This window comes from Pinus tabuliformis, chromosome Q (genome assembly GCF_031772625.1).
Source record: "Pinus tabuliformis cultivar Carrire ecotype Pingquan chromosome Q, CPIR1, whole genome shotgun sequence".
In the NCBI taxonomy this organism is placed as follows: domain Eukaryota; kingdom Viridiplantae; phylum Streptophyta; class Pinopsida; order Pinales; family Pinaceae; genus Pinus; species Pinus tabuliformis.
Window position 1 is genome coordinate 1,257,247,037 of NC_142296.1, and position 15,056 is coordinate 1,257,262,092.

General features: G+C 43.1%; 1 protein-coding gene across 1 annotated transcript; it reads right to left on the bottom strand.

The window, feature by feature from the left end:
* Positions 1-13,081: 13,081 nt before the first annotated feature.
* Positions 13,082-14,509, bottom strand: LOC149224376 (alcohol dehydrogenase class-P-like). The gene is made up of 6 exons (XM_089388168.1): positions 14,426-14,509; positions 14,155-14,230; positions 13,983-14,044; positions 13,696-13,791; positions 13,388-13,549; positions 13,082-13,201 (listed from the first exon to the last, which is right to left on the bottom strand). Exons 1-6 carry the CDS (start codon positions 14,504-14,506, stop codon positions 13,082-13,084), a joined length of 597 nt encoding a protein of 198 aa, XP_089244294.1. The 5' UTR covers positions 14,507-14,509.
* Positions 14,510-15,056: the final 547 nt, after the last annotated feature.

Genomic DNA, 15,056 nt, shown 5'->3' on the forward strand with positions numbered 1-15,056 from the left:
CCCAAACAGCCATGGACTCTTGCATGCAGCTAACACAACAGGCGGGAACCGCATTGTTTTTTCACCGCACACAATAGAACAAATAGAAAGAAAAAATCGCACAGACGGCACACCTAAACAACCAAGTAATCATAATTACCCAAAGGCCGCGAATAGGGCAAAACCCAAATAGCAATGGACAACAATAATTCAAATGCCATTAGCAGCTAAGACAAAACCTCAGTATTCAACCACAATTCCATTAACTTATAATGCCGAAACAAAAACCTCAGTATTCAACCACAATTCCATTAACTTATAATGCCCAAACAGCCATGGACTCTTGCATGCAGCTAACACAACAGGCAGGAACCGCATTGTTTTTTCACCGCACACAATAGAACAAATAGAAAGCAAAAATTGCACAGACAGCGCACCTAAACAACCAAGCAATCATAATAACCCAAAGGCCGCGAACAGGGCAAAACCCAAATAGCAATGGACAACAATAATTCAAATGCCATTAGCAGCTAAGACAAAACCTCAGTATTCAACCACAATTCCATTAACTTATAATGCCGAAACAAAAACCTCAGTATTCAACCACAATTCCATTAACTTATAATGCCCAAACAGCCATGGACTCTTGCATGCAGCTAACACAACAGGCAGGAACCACATTGTTTTTTCACCGCATACAATAGAACAAATTGTTGAGAAGGTAAATCCCCTCTACGGATAGAGGCGATCCCTACTAGCCCAACAGGGGTCTAGCAACAATCACACAATGCCGTCACGCATGTTCCTAGTTACAATTAGACAAGAAGTAAAGAGCACCTACTTGGATTCCTGCGCTGTCGTTTGTCGAGGAGATGTTTCCTTTGCTCCTTCGCTTCAGCTGGTCATAGTCCTCCGCGATCCCCGCGAACGGACACCTGCACACACGAAAGGAAGACGAACGCAAGCATAAAATCTAGCAAAAGTAACTATATGCCAGTCAGAAAAGACATAATTCACATTTATCCATTGCATATAACAAACGAGAATGGAACAATAATGGCAGTCATCTATTATTAATTTGAATAGAGAAGAGTACAACCAAATGTTCTGACGTCGATAAACTTCTCAGGAGGGATCAGTCAGCATGTGTCTCAAGCATTCACCTTTGGAGATGGTTCTCCCAAGACAAACTAGTCTCTCTCTCTCACACAAATGTCACAAACAAACTTCCCAAAGCAATCAATCACTTCCACTCCTAACACACCACACCTATAGCAGCAATCTGAGCACTACAAGCTCTTGTATAATCCAAGCTAAATCTAGCTATCCTCTCACTAGCTGCTCATGGTAATGGTGGAGGTTTATATAGGAGAAGGAGTCTCCTAGAAAGGTGGAAGGATGAGCTTATCTTCAAGGGGAGTAGTTGCAAAGAGTCGAACAGACATGCCATAGAAGGGAGTCGACATTCACAAAGCTAACAACCAAGCCTGGAAAGATCTGGAAGGCTGGTTGTTTGAACAAATTCGCCCAAACTGGATCAGCGCGGATTATATGGAGACTGCCGCGCTGTCAGCACATGACAGCAACTGAACAAGCCATGTCAGCGCGGAAGGACACGTGAAAGCCGCGCTGTGCGTCATCGCGGAAAAAGTGATGTTCTTCCGCGATGGCAGCGCACGAAATACACTGTGGGGCGCTGGTCATCGCGGTTATTTTAGGAACAGACGCGCTGATGCACAAAACTTTGGAAAAATGGGTTTTTTAGCCAGTTCAGGGCACAACATTCAGTGATTGTGACTTCTTTGACACAGCAGGGTGACTGACAGGAAGGCAGTGACAAATTACTGTGTAACAGATGCCCCCTAAAGCATGAAGACCGAGAGAGTGGGAGGGGTGAAATGCTTTACAACACACGCCGAACTGAAACACCACCAGGAAGTACCGAAAAATCTCTGACAATCATGTACACGCAGTCTCGGCATGGGCGCAGCCATCCAAAAGACATGCAAAACTGGTCTATAGTGTGGACGCAGCCACCCAGATAAAAAGACCATAATAATGACAAGGTATGGGCGCAGCCATCCATGAAGACTCAGGTATGGGCGCAGCCATCCACTGATGAGTTATGATTATCCACAAAATCGCAACCTGGACCACAGTGAGCAAGGATCCAGGGTCTTGCGCTCCATCTCGACCCGAATAGAGTACAAGTCCACACATGTGAATACAGGGGTCGAAGTCGAACATGTATGAACATCGCCTGATTACCGGTCAATGATGAGAACCGTTAACAGACGCGAGAGGTACCACCAATAATGACAATGGCCCTCAAGGTACTATAGGTACAATCCGTAGCGTGTGAATCAATGAGCTGGTGTCGAACACCCACGGAATCATCCGATCGCAGGCCAATGATGCAAACCTTGCGTCGAACACGAAGAACCTGCCATTGAGGCATGCAGGCTCCAAGGCACCTGGAAAGAGTCTCTAAGTCACGTTCTCGGATAATGAGTTGATGTCGACGAGAAGTGGCTTTGATCGAAGGTGGGCCATGATGATTCCCACATCAGCGACACGAGACAGAGGTATAATAATTTGTGATGAGATAGCGAACGAGGTTGCTTTGTGGCAGAGGACAACTTCTCTTGAACATATAACGGCACTGTAACGGATTTGGCAGTACTTGACATCAAATGAGCAGCGGATAGGATGATGACGGCAATGAACAGATGAGAGGTCAAATAGGATATCCCAAACCCATGGAGGCTAGTGAAAACGAGATGAGATGACCCCACCCAGACACGAAACAGCGGAGTGCCATGTTCAAGAGTGACGGACTGCCGAGACGACTGTAATCAAAGTTCCATTTTCCCCACCTTTGCAGGCAGGTACCCCGATTATTTTTGGATGACAAGCTTGACGGGGGTAACATATGCTTGATGTGTGTCATGTTGACAATATCCGATGTCATTGAGTGTTTAACGAGCCTGACAAAGGAAAAACTCGGCTTCTTTTCTTGTTTCGAGAGTCTGAAAAGAATGCGGAAAAGGAGACTCCAGGGGGGGTCCTTTTTCGTACAGTTGTGTCTATCGAGCCCGAAAAAGTATAAAACTGTGCTCGAAAGAACCGCCCGGTCATTACGACCGAGGAGTACTTTTCATGAATAGTGTCTCTGACCGGAAAAAGTAAAAAAGTGGTCGAAGACACGTCGTTTTAGAGCCAATATCGAGTGCGAAACGACAAACACCCGGCGATCTTTTTGGTTTAACGGTCGGAAAAAGAGCTTAAAAGGCGACCGCCTCTCATTTCTTTAACGAGTCGAGAGGGGGACTCGGCAATCTTTTCATCTTTAAAACGGTCAGAAAAGAGCTGAAAGCAGACCTCCATTTTTATTCTCTTTAACGAGTCAAAAAGGGAAAAATACTCGGCAATCTTTTCATATTTTACGAGTCAGAAAAGAGCTTAAAGGCGACTCATCCTAGAGGAACGAGTGGTATAAAGGGTAGCAACTGGTTCCGGCAAAGGTGGAACTGCTCAAAACATGTAATGGTCAAGAGGCTGGCTAACAAAACCACTCATAACTGCGGTCCCTCAGGAAAGGATAAACAACCAAGTGAGAGCATATGATCGGCCAAAGAGATGGTAGCAATGGAATGAAACAACCAAGGCTCATCTAGCAGAATTCAACGGATAAAAATGGCAATCACGAGATGTAAATCGGGTATGGGTTCATTTTTACACAAGCTTGAACCATGGAGAACTTTGCTTGGATTCGGTTTCATTTTTACACAAGCTTGAAACGAAAAACTATGCTTGTTACAAGTTCGCATGCCCCCTAGCATGATGACGCAAATCGAGGTACATGCCCCCCAAGCTTTATTACATTCAACAAAGTGGATGGAATGAAGGTTCACTTTCGAGATCTTGGAAAGACTCGACTGGGATTTTACGAGATCTTAATCAAAGACTCGATCTGAAAAGGGAGTTGTTTCATTTTTGTAATGAGGTTGACACAGTAAAAGAACTATCCTCATAACCCTTGTTTCATGTTTTAACGAGCTTGACACAAGATCAGGAACTATGCTCGACTCCTTGTTTCGTTTTTTAACGAGGTCGACACAAGATCAGAACTATCCTCGGACTAAGCCTAGTTTCATTTTTTAAGGAGCTTGACACCGGAAAAGAACTATGCTCCAACCAAACCCAGTTTCATTTTTTAAGGAGCTTGACACCGGAAAGGAACTATGCTCCGACCAGACCTAGTTTCATTTTTTAAGGAGCTTGACACCGGAAAAGAACTATGCTCCAACCAGACCTAATTTCATTTTTTAGGGAGCTTGACATAGGAAAGTGAACTATGCTCCGACCACCTTGTTTCGTTTTTTAACGAGGTCGCCACAAGATCAAAACTATCCTCAGGCCGCCGTGTTTCATTTTTTAGCAAGCTTGACACAAGACAAGGAACTATGCTCCAAACGCCGTGTTTCATTTTTTAGCGAGCTTGACACAAGACAAGGAACTGTGCTCAGAATGGACTTCATCATAATGAACGGGAAGTGGAGGCCCCCAAGAAAGTGGCTCCGGAGGGGAGTCCAACATCTTGGAAATCAGGACCTAATGCCCCCAGGACACTATGTACGATGGTGTCATCACTGGGTACGGGCACGGGGTAGGTGGCCACGTAGTTGATTTGCGGCGAGGCAGATGCAACTTGTGGATGAAAGCCGGGAGGGAAGGACGAGTGCACCGGAGGGGCTTGTGGACGAACGAACGATAATTGATCGAACGTCATGATTCTTCCATCGTGTGGAAAACAAACCACACGGAAAAGTGAAGAAACAAGGGCTCCCATGGCATACACATAATCACGACCAAGGAGAAGACTGAAGTCTAAAGAACCTTGGGTAACTGAGATGTCTATATAGACAGCCTTGCCCCCCAAAGTAATAGGAAACTTTGGAAGGATCCCTAATGGCTGACTCGTTCCTCCGTCAAACGCGGTGAGATGCGGTGCGACAGGTACAAGCGATGGGGAACCCAAAGCTCGCCAAGTAGTAACGGGCATAAGACTAGCCGATGCTCCTTCGTCTAACACAGTGCCAGGCAGCGCCTTATTGCAAGCATAGGCGGTGACCCAGAAAGGCACGTGGGATGGAAGGGGAGGGTAGTCAAACGACTCCAATCAAAGGAAATGACCGAACTACTTGGTGGGGGAACCATATGGTTGCCCCCCTGCTCGGAAAGAACCGAATCTAAATTCTCCGGAGAGGTTTCAGGAGAACCTTTATCAAGCTCAGGAGAATCTGAGGAGACGAGAAGAACATGAGAATTTTGCTCTTCCGAAACAGAGTGCTTGAGAGGAGGTGAACTCGAATCAACACTCTTTCCGACCAACGGCGGGTCTGGAACAGACTGGGAACAGCCAGGTTCGGGAAGAGGGGCTTGGACAAAAGAGGAATCTGAAACAATCTCTTTGTCAACAAGGGCGCGATCTACAGTTGTAGAAAGACGTTGATAACCGGCGGGAAATGGATTCGGAGGAGCAGCAAGACTTTCCAACACAGCAGAGGCTTTATCCATGAGGGGACAAAGGTGAAGGGGATGTTTGCCTTCACAAAGTCGACAGGGGATTCGAAACTTCCTTTTCTCCTTACCATTCCCAACTGATGAGGTAGCATCGCCATGATCATCAGTGGACGATGAAGGGTGGGCCGGATCGCGAGACCATACTTCTAGTACCCTGGGAATGCCAGGACAATCACGAAGCAGATGGTCCTCCTTGCATAATCGACAAGGAAACTTAACCTTCCGCGGAGGAGCAGAAGGTGACCCGACTTCAGGTGCACTGGAGTGGATAGCTGGACTTGAGAGGGGGACTGTGTGTGTAGGCTCTCCCTTAGGGGACTTCTTCTTCTTGGTCTTCCTCTTCTTCTTCTTAGCCACCTGGTTACTCCCATCGAGAATTTCACCAGGCGAAGTACAAGAGGATGACGTAGAAGTAGGCATCGAAGGGGAGAGATCCACCTTTGGATCAACGTGATGTCGTTCAGGTGGAGGGACTGATGGACTAACAGCCGATACGGTAGGGACCAAAGAGGTTGAAAACAACCACACAGGCAACCCGACAGTTAACCCTGGTAGGGACAACGTCGCCATGTACGGAGCACCAACATTCCCAAGAGGAGGGAATTGTCCTGGATTCCCATCAGAGGGGGAACCTGGGTTAGTGAATCCCGGAAAAGTTGCCATAGCAGACGAACACGAAACCTACTCAGGCTAGCGCACACAAGATCTAACCAGGAAATGTTATCGAGGCCGAATAAATTGTTAAGACACTGGAATTAAACTTGACCTTTTCATGTTTCAGGAGTCGAGAAAAGGACGAAAAGATGACTCCAGTCTCCTTCGAATGTTTAATGAGCACGAAGTGACAAGACACTCACAGGCACCTTTCGTTTAGGGAGTCCGAAAAGGATCAAAAGCGACTGCTCTGGAATTCTAGGTAAAGGGTGTGCCAAACTTTTCGCAAAACCACAGAATACTTTTTAGGGTACGGGTGGTCAATCTTCGTGAATGCTGTGTTCACTGCATTGCGAATTGTAGGGCGGCCGACTCGGCTTCCTATGGATAAAGGATAAAAGCCTAGTGGGGTCTCCCTATATACTCGACGGTACGTGGGAGCGCAGTCCGTATTAGACCACTATCGAGTCACAGAAGGAGGAATCACCCAACCCAATGTGAAACAACAGTGACTATGTTTAAAGACGCCGGAACACGTCTCTAACCTAGACCTCTAAATATTTGCGTTTAGTTCCAATGCGTTTTTAGATTCATTTGGTTCGTTTTATAGTTGATCTTGAGATTAAGTTTCGATTTCAAGCTCTATCGTATGTTCTCTCACAATTACCTAGATGCAAACTACATGCCAAAGAATACCATTTTGTTCGATGAATTCTAGCTACGAAAGGGCAAGAAATTTTCTATCAAACAAAACAAGTACAAGCAAACAAGCAACTTAATGCAACCTTAAGCGAGGAAAGGAAACTTTTCTTTTGAAAATGCAAATCAATGAAACATTCTTTTCCTTTTCGATTTTTTGAAAGCAAGGCCACTAGTTTGATTTTCTTTCAGTGACACAAAGCATCTAAAATAATTTGGAGGAACCAGAACACCAAGTAAACTACTTAATGAGAGCACACGAAGTTCCCTAAAACTCAACCAAAGCTTCGAAATCAAAGGGAAACTAGGCAATGCACGAGCTATGTGATCTAAGCTCTGCAAAACAAGCAAGGATTGCAAGCAAGGAGGAAGTGCAAAAGATCACTTGGAAGCACAAACCAATACACTCTAACAATCACTGAAAAATTGTGAAGGGCGAGTCTAGAACGAGCTGGTCAATCAAGCAAACAGGGATCCTTACGGCAGGCTTGACACACACACGGCCGCTAGATGTCCTAGGGTTCGAAGCGTGAAATCAAATAGAGAAAAGCAAACATCCGATGGACCAGAGTTGCAACCAGTCAATTAGAGACTCAAACACAATCCAGCAATTGCAAAAGTCAGGACGAACATGTGAACCAAGCAGCTAGAAGGGAAGTTGTTTGCAAACTTAAAACCAAGCAAAACGAAACCCTACGGAGTTGAGCTTCGTAATCAAACAGTTCAAAGTTCAGAGAGTAAAAAACAAGTCATCAGACAAGTGGGGAGAAGCAGGGAAAGTCACAGCAAGAGGTTCAGGAGGTCAAATCTGACAAAAAGAAATTTTTCAGGCTCAGCGCGGGTAGCCTTCAGCAACTCTGCGCTGACAGGGGGAGGCCTTCAGCAACTTTGCGACGTCAGCGCGGAAAGACAGGGAAAAAGCGCGCTGCCCTAGGACAAACGAGGTCAGCGCGGATATAAGACACACAGACGCGATGACTTAAAACGCAAAGGAGAGGGGGCGCGATGTCAGCGCGGAAGAACACGAATAAAGCGCGCTGCCCTTGAAAACGAGGTCAGCGCGACTGTTAGACGTACAGGCGCGATGAAGAGAAAACCAAAGAACAGGGACGCGATGTCAGCGCGACTGTTCCGAAATAAAACGCGCTGGGAGTAAAAAACAAGGAGAGCCAAAACAAAAACTTCCCAAACCAAAGGCAGGAGCTTTTTAATAATAAAAACGCTTTCCAGAAACACCCAGAAAGTTCATAAGCCTCAAAAGACAATCCCAAACCAACAAAGAGACCAATCAAAGTCAAACACAAAAGTGGACTCAAAAACAAAAAGGCTGGTCCCCAGCGGAGTCGCCAAATTGTTGAGAAGGTAAATCCCCTCTACGGATAGAGGCGATCCCTACTAGCCCAACAGGGGTCTAGCAACAATCACACAATGCCGTCACGCATGTTCCTAGTTACAATTAGACAAGAAGTAAAGAGCACCTACTTGGATTCCTGCGCTGTCGTTTGTCGAGGAGATGTTTCCTTTGCTCCTTCGCTTCAGCTGGTCATAGTCCTCCGCGATCCCCGCGAACGGACACCTGCACACACGAAAGGAAGACGAACGCAAGCATAAAATCTAGCAAAAGTAACTATATGCCAGTCAGAAAAGACATAATTCACATTTATCCATTGCATATAACAAACGAGAATGGAACAATAATGGCAGTCATCTATTATTAATTTGAATAGAGAAGAGTACAACCAAATGTTCTGACGTCGATAAACTTCTCAGGAGGGATCAGTCAGCATGTGTCTCAAGCATTCACCTTTGGAGATGGTTCTCCCAAGACAAACTAGTCTCTCTCTCTCACACAAATGTCACAAACAAACTTCCCAAAGCAATCAATCACTTCCACTCCTAACACACCACACCTATAGCAGCAATCTGAGCACTACAAGCTCTTGTATAATCCAAGCTAAATCTAGCTATCCTCTCACTAGCTGCTCATGGTAATGGTGGAGGTTTATATAGGAGAAGGAGTCTCCTAGAAAGGTGGAAGGATGAGCTTATCTTCAAGGGGAGTAGTTGCAAAGAGTCGAACAGACATGCCATAGAAGGGAGTCGACATTCACAAAGCTAACAACCAAGCCTGGAAAGATCTGGAAGGCTGGTTGTTTGAACAAATTCGCCCAAACTGGATCAGCGCGGATTATATGGAGACTGCCGCGCTGTCAGCACATGACAGCAACTGAACAAGCCATGTCAGCGCGGAAGGACACGTGAAAGCCGCGCTGTGCGTCATCGCGGAAAAGTGATGTTCTTCCGCGATGGCAGCGCACGAAATACACTGTGGGGCGCTGGTCATCGCGGTTATTTTAGGAACAGACGCGCTGATGCACAAAACTTTGGAAAAATGGGTTTTTTAGCCAGTTCAGGGCACAACATTCAGTGATTGTGACTTCTTTGACACAGCAGGGTGACTGACAGGAAGGCAGTGACAAATTACTGTGTAACACAAATAGAAAGCAAAAATCGCACAGACGGCGCACCTAAACAACCAAGTAATCCTAATAACCCAAAGGCCGCGAACAGGGCAAAACCCAAATAGCAATGGACTCTTGCATGCAGGTAACAGAGACCCTGAATATTTAACCAGAATAACTTACCAAAGTCACACCGAGCAGACAAGAACCCCACCGCAGATGACAAATCGCACAGACTGCAGAGCTAAACAAGCAACTAACAATGCCCGAGCAGGCAGGAACTTCACCGCAGACGGAAAATCGCACAGACTGCAGAGCTAAACAAGCAAGTAACAATACCAACCCAAAGGCTGCGAAGACAGTAAAACCCAAAGGCCGCGAAGACAGTAAAACCCAAGCCGAACTTTCCAGCATGTCGAGCACGAACAGCTGGCCGCCGATCAGACCACCATACCGCATGCCGACGACAGCCAAGACAAACCCTCCGTATTCAACCAGAATGCCATTAACTTATAACGTTCAACTAACCATGGACTCTTGCATGCACGTAAGAGAAACCCTCAGTATCTAACCAGAAGGCAAACCAGAATGCCATCGCCGAACTCACCAAAGCCACAGAATGCCATCGCCGAACTCACCAAAGGCACACCCAGCAGGCAGCAACTCCACGACAGACGAAAAATCGCACAGACTGCAAGCAACAATACCCGGGCACGCAGGACCTCTACCGCAGACCAAACATCGCACCGAACAATACCAACTCAAATGCCGCGAACACACTAAAACACACCCCATGCCTTCCACCATCTCGAGGACGGACACCTGGCCGCCGATCACACCACCAGACCGCATGCAACCACGTGCCCCTCACGCGCGCCACATGCCACTCGCCTCGAACCATGCGAAGCGCGTAATAAGACCCCCAACCGTTGCCGCCCCGTAAACCTTATTCTCACTTAGGAAAACGCCCAAATTTTTCCCGATCTCGCCGCGGTCAACCCTAAGTCAGCGATCTATCGATCGCTTATAGTCCCCGGCAGGGACTAATAAGAATACCCGATTCTTAATTCAATGACATCATCTTAACCTTTTTTGTAGTGAAATTCAAAGCAAATTATATAACAAGACAATACAAGGTATATTCCTATGTTCATATTCCCAAACTATCCACGGTAATTACTAGCAATTGTCCCAAAAGGTACAAAGAGAGGCCGATAGGATTAGTGAAAGGAAGAAAGTTCTATAGATAGTCAAGCATATATAAAGGTAAGTAGTGACGAAGGCAATAACCACGTTGACCATCCTGTACCAGTACATTTGATATTAGAAGAACAAAACCAAAACCAAACCATTCATATTAATATAGTAAGTGTAGAACGCGTTCATACTTAAAGCTCAATAGGTTCAATAGATTATTGGCAGCACGGTTTTTTTCTAAATGAAAAGTAAATTACAACGTTGTACATGGTAAATGAAAAGTGGAGAAATTTGTGATTTGAAAATGTTAAAACAAATCACTTACATTACTGGTTGACAGTAGAACTAAAACATTAACATTATTAAAATTTTGAAACCGATTTTAAATTCATGTATTGTATTTTTCAAAGTATTTTGTTTTACATACTTAAGTCCTCAAATATAGTGGTTTTAGATTCCATTTTGGCAAACCCACCATTCAAAACAATATGCATTTCTCTGGCCCTCAAAGCAAGCTTTTAGCACTCATTAATCTATGCTCTGTCCAAGATACAATTCAAACTTTCATTTTCAAGCATTTTAAGAGGCAAAACAGTGCAAATATTTTAAATGTTCTATTTACTTGTCTGAATTTCTACAAATAAAATATATATCTTACATCCCCACCCAACCTTTAAGGGGTTTAAAAAGAAGCAAGAGCGCTCTCAAAAAAATTAGAAACCTTTAATATAAGGTGAATTTTTAAAAATTTACATCACGAATTTGATTCTGGAAATTTCTGCAATCCCTACACATCCTTCCTTTAAAGGGAATTTTACAATTTGGCTTTCCAAAAATGGAAATAGTCTCAACCAAAATTTTCAGTTATACTTTAATCTGTGTCTCCAGATAACAACTCCCAATGATCGCCAGTTCACACAGAACATTGGTCACACACCAATTGCCCCCACTTAACACTGCTTATGCATCACTCATTCGCAATAGGTTAACAGGTTTCTTTGATATCCAATTCTAACAATAGTTTTAGACCATCTTTGTGTTTTGCTTCCTCACATAATCTGTGTCTCCAGATATTTTTCCTTCTACACTCCCATACTCCCATACACTCGTTTTCCTTCTACTCAGACCAATCATCTTCAACTTTGATTTCAAACCAAGAAAGGGGTTCAAGGTTTCTACAATTTCAAATTCAATTAAAATGATTTCAGTTTCTTGGAATTTTCTCTGGAGCAATCTTTGCTGCCCCAAAACTGTTTATACCCTTTTCCATAAGTAGGATACATACGCAGCGACATTTTTCACTCAAACCCTGAAAAAGAACAAGCCTTCAGGGAATTTCGTCTGGATCTTTTATCATTAATGTAAACAAAGAAACACAATCTATAAATTCCCACTGTTTTCTTGAAAAAGGAATCAGAAGAATTTACATTTTAAATGGCAAATATGAATACTTTCGAAATTGTGATGAGTTTCTTCTTCCGTATCTATCACATAAGTAGTTTTAGTGCCACCCCATTGTTGGCCACTCTTCGCCGCTACATCTGTAACCTGGACACTTTGCCTACTTCAATCGCCCTGCACAGTTCAGATCTCTCTTGCTACAGGATCTACGCATCAATTCTGCACTCAATGGCTCCACAATTATAGCCCCAAGCATAATTTGTTAGGGATTACCCTAGATTTGTCACGGTAACAATCTAGAAAGCAAATACTCAAAACTAATTGATTGAATATATATATATATATATATATATATATATATATATATATATATATATATATATATATATAGATATATATATATATATATATAGATAGATATATAACAATAGTGTGGAGTTATTTCAACGAGGCTTGTCAAGGTAATCCCAGCTATTGTGGATCATGAGGCATTACTTTAAGAGACAATTACGAGATCAGTTTCAAAGCAGAGCTGTAGGAGATGGATCAAACAACAGAGCAGAACTTTATGCTTTTTGGTAGATTCTGAAAATAGCAATAGAGAAAGGTTTAAATTGTCGACAGGTGATAAGAGATTCCAAACACATTGCAGAGAGGTCAAATGGAAATTTCAATCAGGAAAATTTGCAGCTGGCCCATCATTGGATGGAATCAGAGAAGCAAGGAAAAATTCCATGTCATTATCTTTTCAGCATGTCTGCAAGGGATAAATATGAAGGCTGATATATTGTTCAAGTAAGCACTGAGGATGCAGAACAGATGGATGGAGATGATTGAATACCCCATCTGGACCTTCTCATTCAATCTATTTCTAATCAAGCTATTATAGTAATGACCTTTTGGATGGCTGTTTTGGAAGCAGTGTCAAAACTTAAACATCATACTTACCCTAAAATTATTATAACTGTTTACATGCTTTCCAGGACTTTAATTGCATACCATAGTTACACATAAAAGCCACGACATTAATCACATAACAGTTTGAAATAGTTCAGCATGCCTTCATAACATTGGAGATATTCCAACTGTGTTCATATTTGTCACTAATCCTGGATGACTTTAATTACAGTTCTCAGACCCTCTCCTTTAAGCATGTGATCAAATGCCTTGTTGATGTCAGCAAAAGAAACCTTGTCTGTAACAAATTTATCCAGTTCAAGCTCCTGCAAATTTAACAATCAAGGAAGGAAAGATTAAAACCGTAATTATAACTCTAATTAGATATGATAAGCATAGATTGCTCTCGTCATGGTACGGACAAAAAAAAAACAACTGGGAAATATGACCACACAGTATTATCTACAATTATGGTTTGAATAAGCTGTTACAACTATGTTATGAAGTCTTACCCCATTCAAATACGTCTCTACAAGGCCTAGAAAATCAGTACGAGGCTTATAATTTCCAAAGAAGGTTCCTTTCAACATTTTCTTGCTCAGAAAGTTTACAGGATTCGTTTTAAAGACTGCGTCTGAACGAGGGACCCCTGTTAAAACGGCTACACCCCAACCCTGCAAAAACAGAACTCTGATATCAAACATATGCATTGCCTGCATTTTCTTAATTAAATCGAAGTAATCAGTTTAAACTTTAAAGCTACAGCTTAGAATTGAAATGATTGATGTATCTTAAACCAAAGGAAACCAAGAGCTAGTACATCATGGCAACATTCCAAAGCTTGAACCATGGCCTCAATACTCCCTGTGCATTCGACGCTGCAGTCCACCCCTCCATCAGTTTTTTCCGCAATTACCTGTAAACATTTTTTATAAATGTTTGGAAATTAAGAGTCTACACTGCTTTGAATGGATGGTGAATGAGTGCACTCCATGCGAAAACTTAAAATCTCCCCCACCTAAGTACTAAAGTGCCACACTAGTCAAAAGCAACCAATACTCTGATCTGGGAGAGAGTTTGATGATCATTTTGGGCAGCTCAACGTACCTGCTGAATAGGTTTTTCGTACTCTTTAGGGTTTATAAATTTCGTTACTCCAAATTGTTTTGCTGAGAAAGGAAAGATTACAAGAAAGGGTTAAAAAGGGAATTCTACAAGTCAACATATCAACATATGTACACAGATTTTCCAATAATGGAAGTGGGAAATATACAATTACCTCGTTCATATCTCTCATTATTGAAATCGATTCCAATTATTCGAGCAGCTCCTGCAATTCTTGCACCTTCACAAGCCTGCGTAGTTAAACTCGGGTCAGAAGGCTAACATATAATTAAACTCTACCCTCATCATATTGGTCCCAATGAAAATGTAGGTAGGGGAAGTGAACAGAATAGTCCCTAGAAAAAGGTTTGAGGACTTTAAAACTGCAACACATACTAATATGCATATAGTGGAACATAAAGAGGGCACTTGTTATTAGTACTTACAGCAAGCCCAACAGCCCCCAGGCCAAATACTGCTACTATCGAACCCTTCTTGGGTTTGCCTGCGTTCAAAGTAGCACCCATCCCTGATTCCACAATAGAAAAGAATTTTACACAACAATTCCAGTCAAAGAAACCATTATCTTTACACTGGACATTAACGTCTGCTCATTATCACAAAAGTAACAACAATCAGAAAACCGTGGGCCTGCATAAGAGTCCCATATTACAGAATGAAAATGCATATGCGTAGTTAAACTCGGGTCAGAAGGCTAACATATAATTAAACTCTACCCTCATCATATTGGTCCCAATGAAAATGTAGGTAGGGGAAGTGAACAGAATAGTCCCTAGAAAAAGGTTTGAGGACTTTAAAACTGCAACATATACTAATATGCATACAGTGGAACATAAAGAGGGCACTTGTTATTAGTACTTACAGTAAGCCCAACAGCCCCCAGGCCAAATACTGCTACTATCGAACCCTTCTTGGGTTTGCCTGCGTTCAAAGTAGCACCCATCCCTGATTCCACAACAGAGAAGAATTTTACACAACAATTCCAGTCAAAGAAACCATTATCTTTACACTGGACATTAATGTCTGCTCATTATCACAAAATTAACAACAATCAGA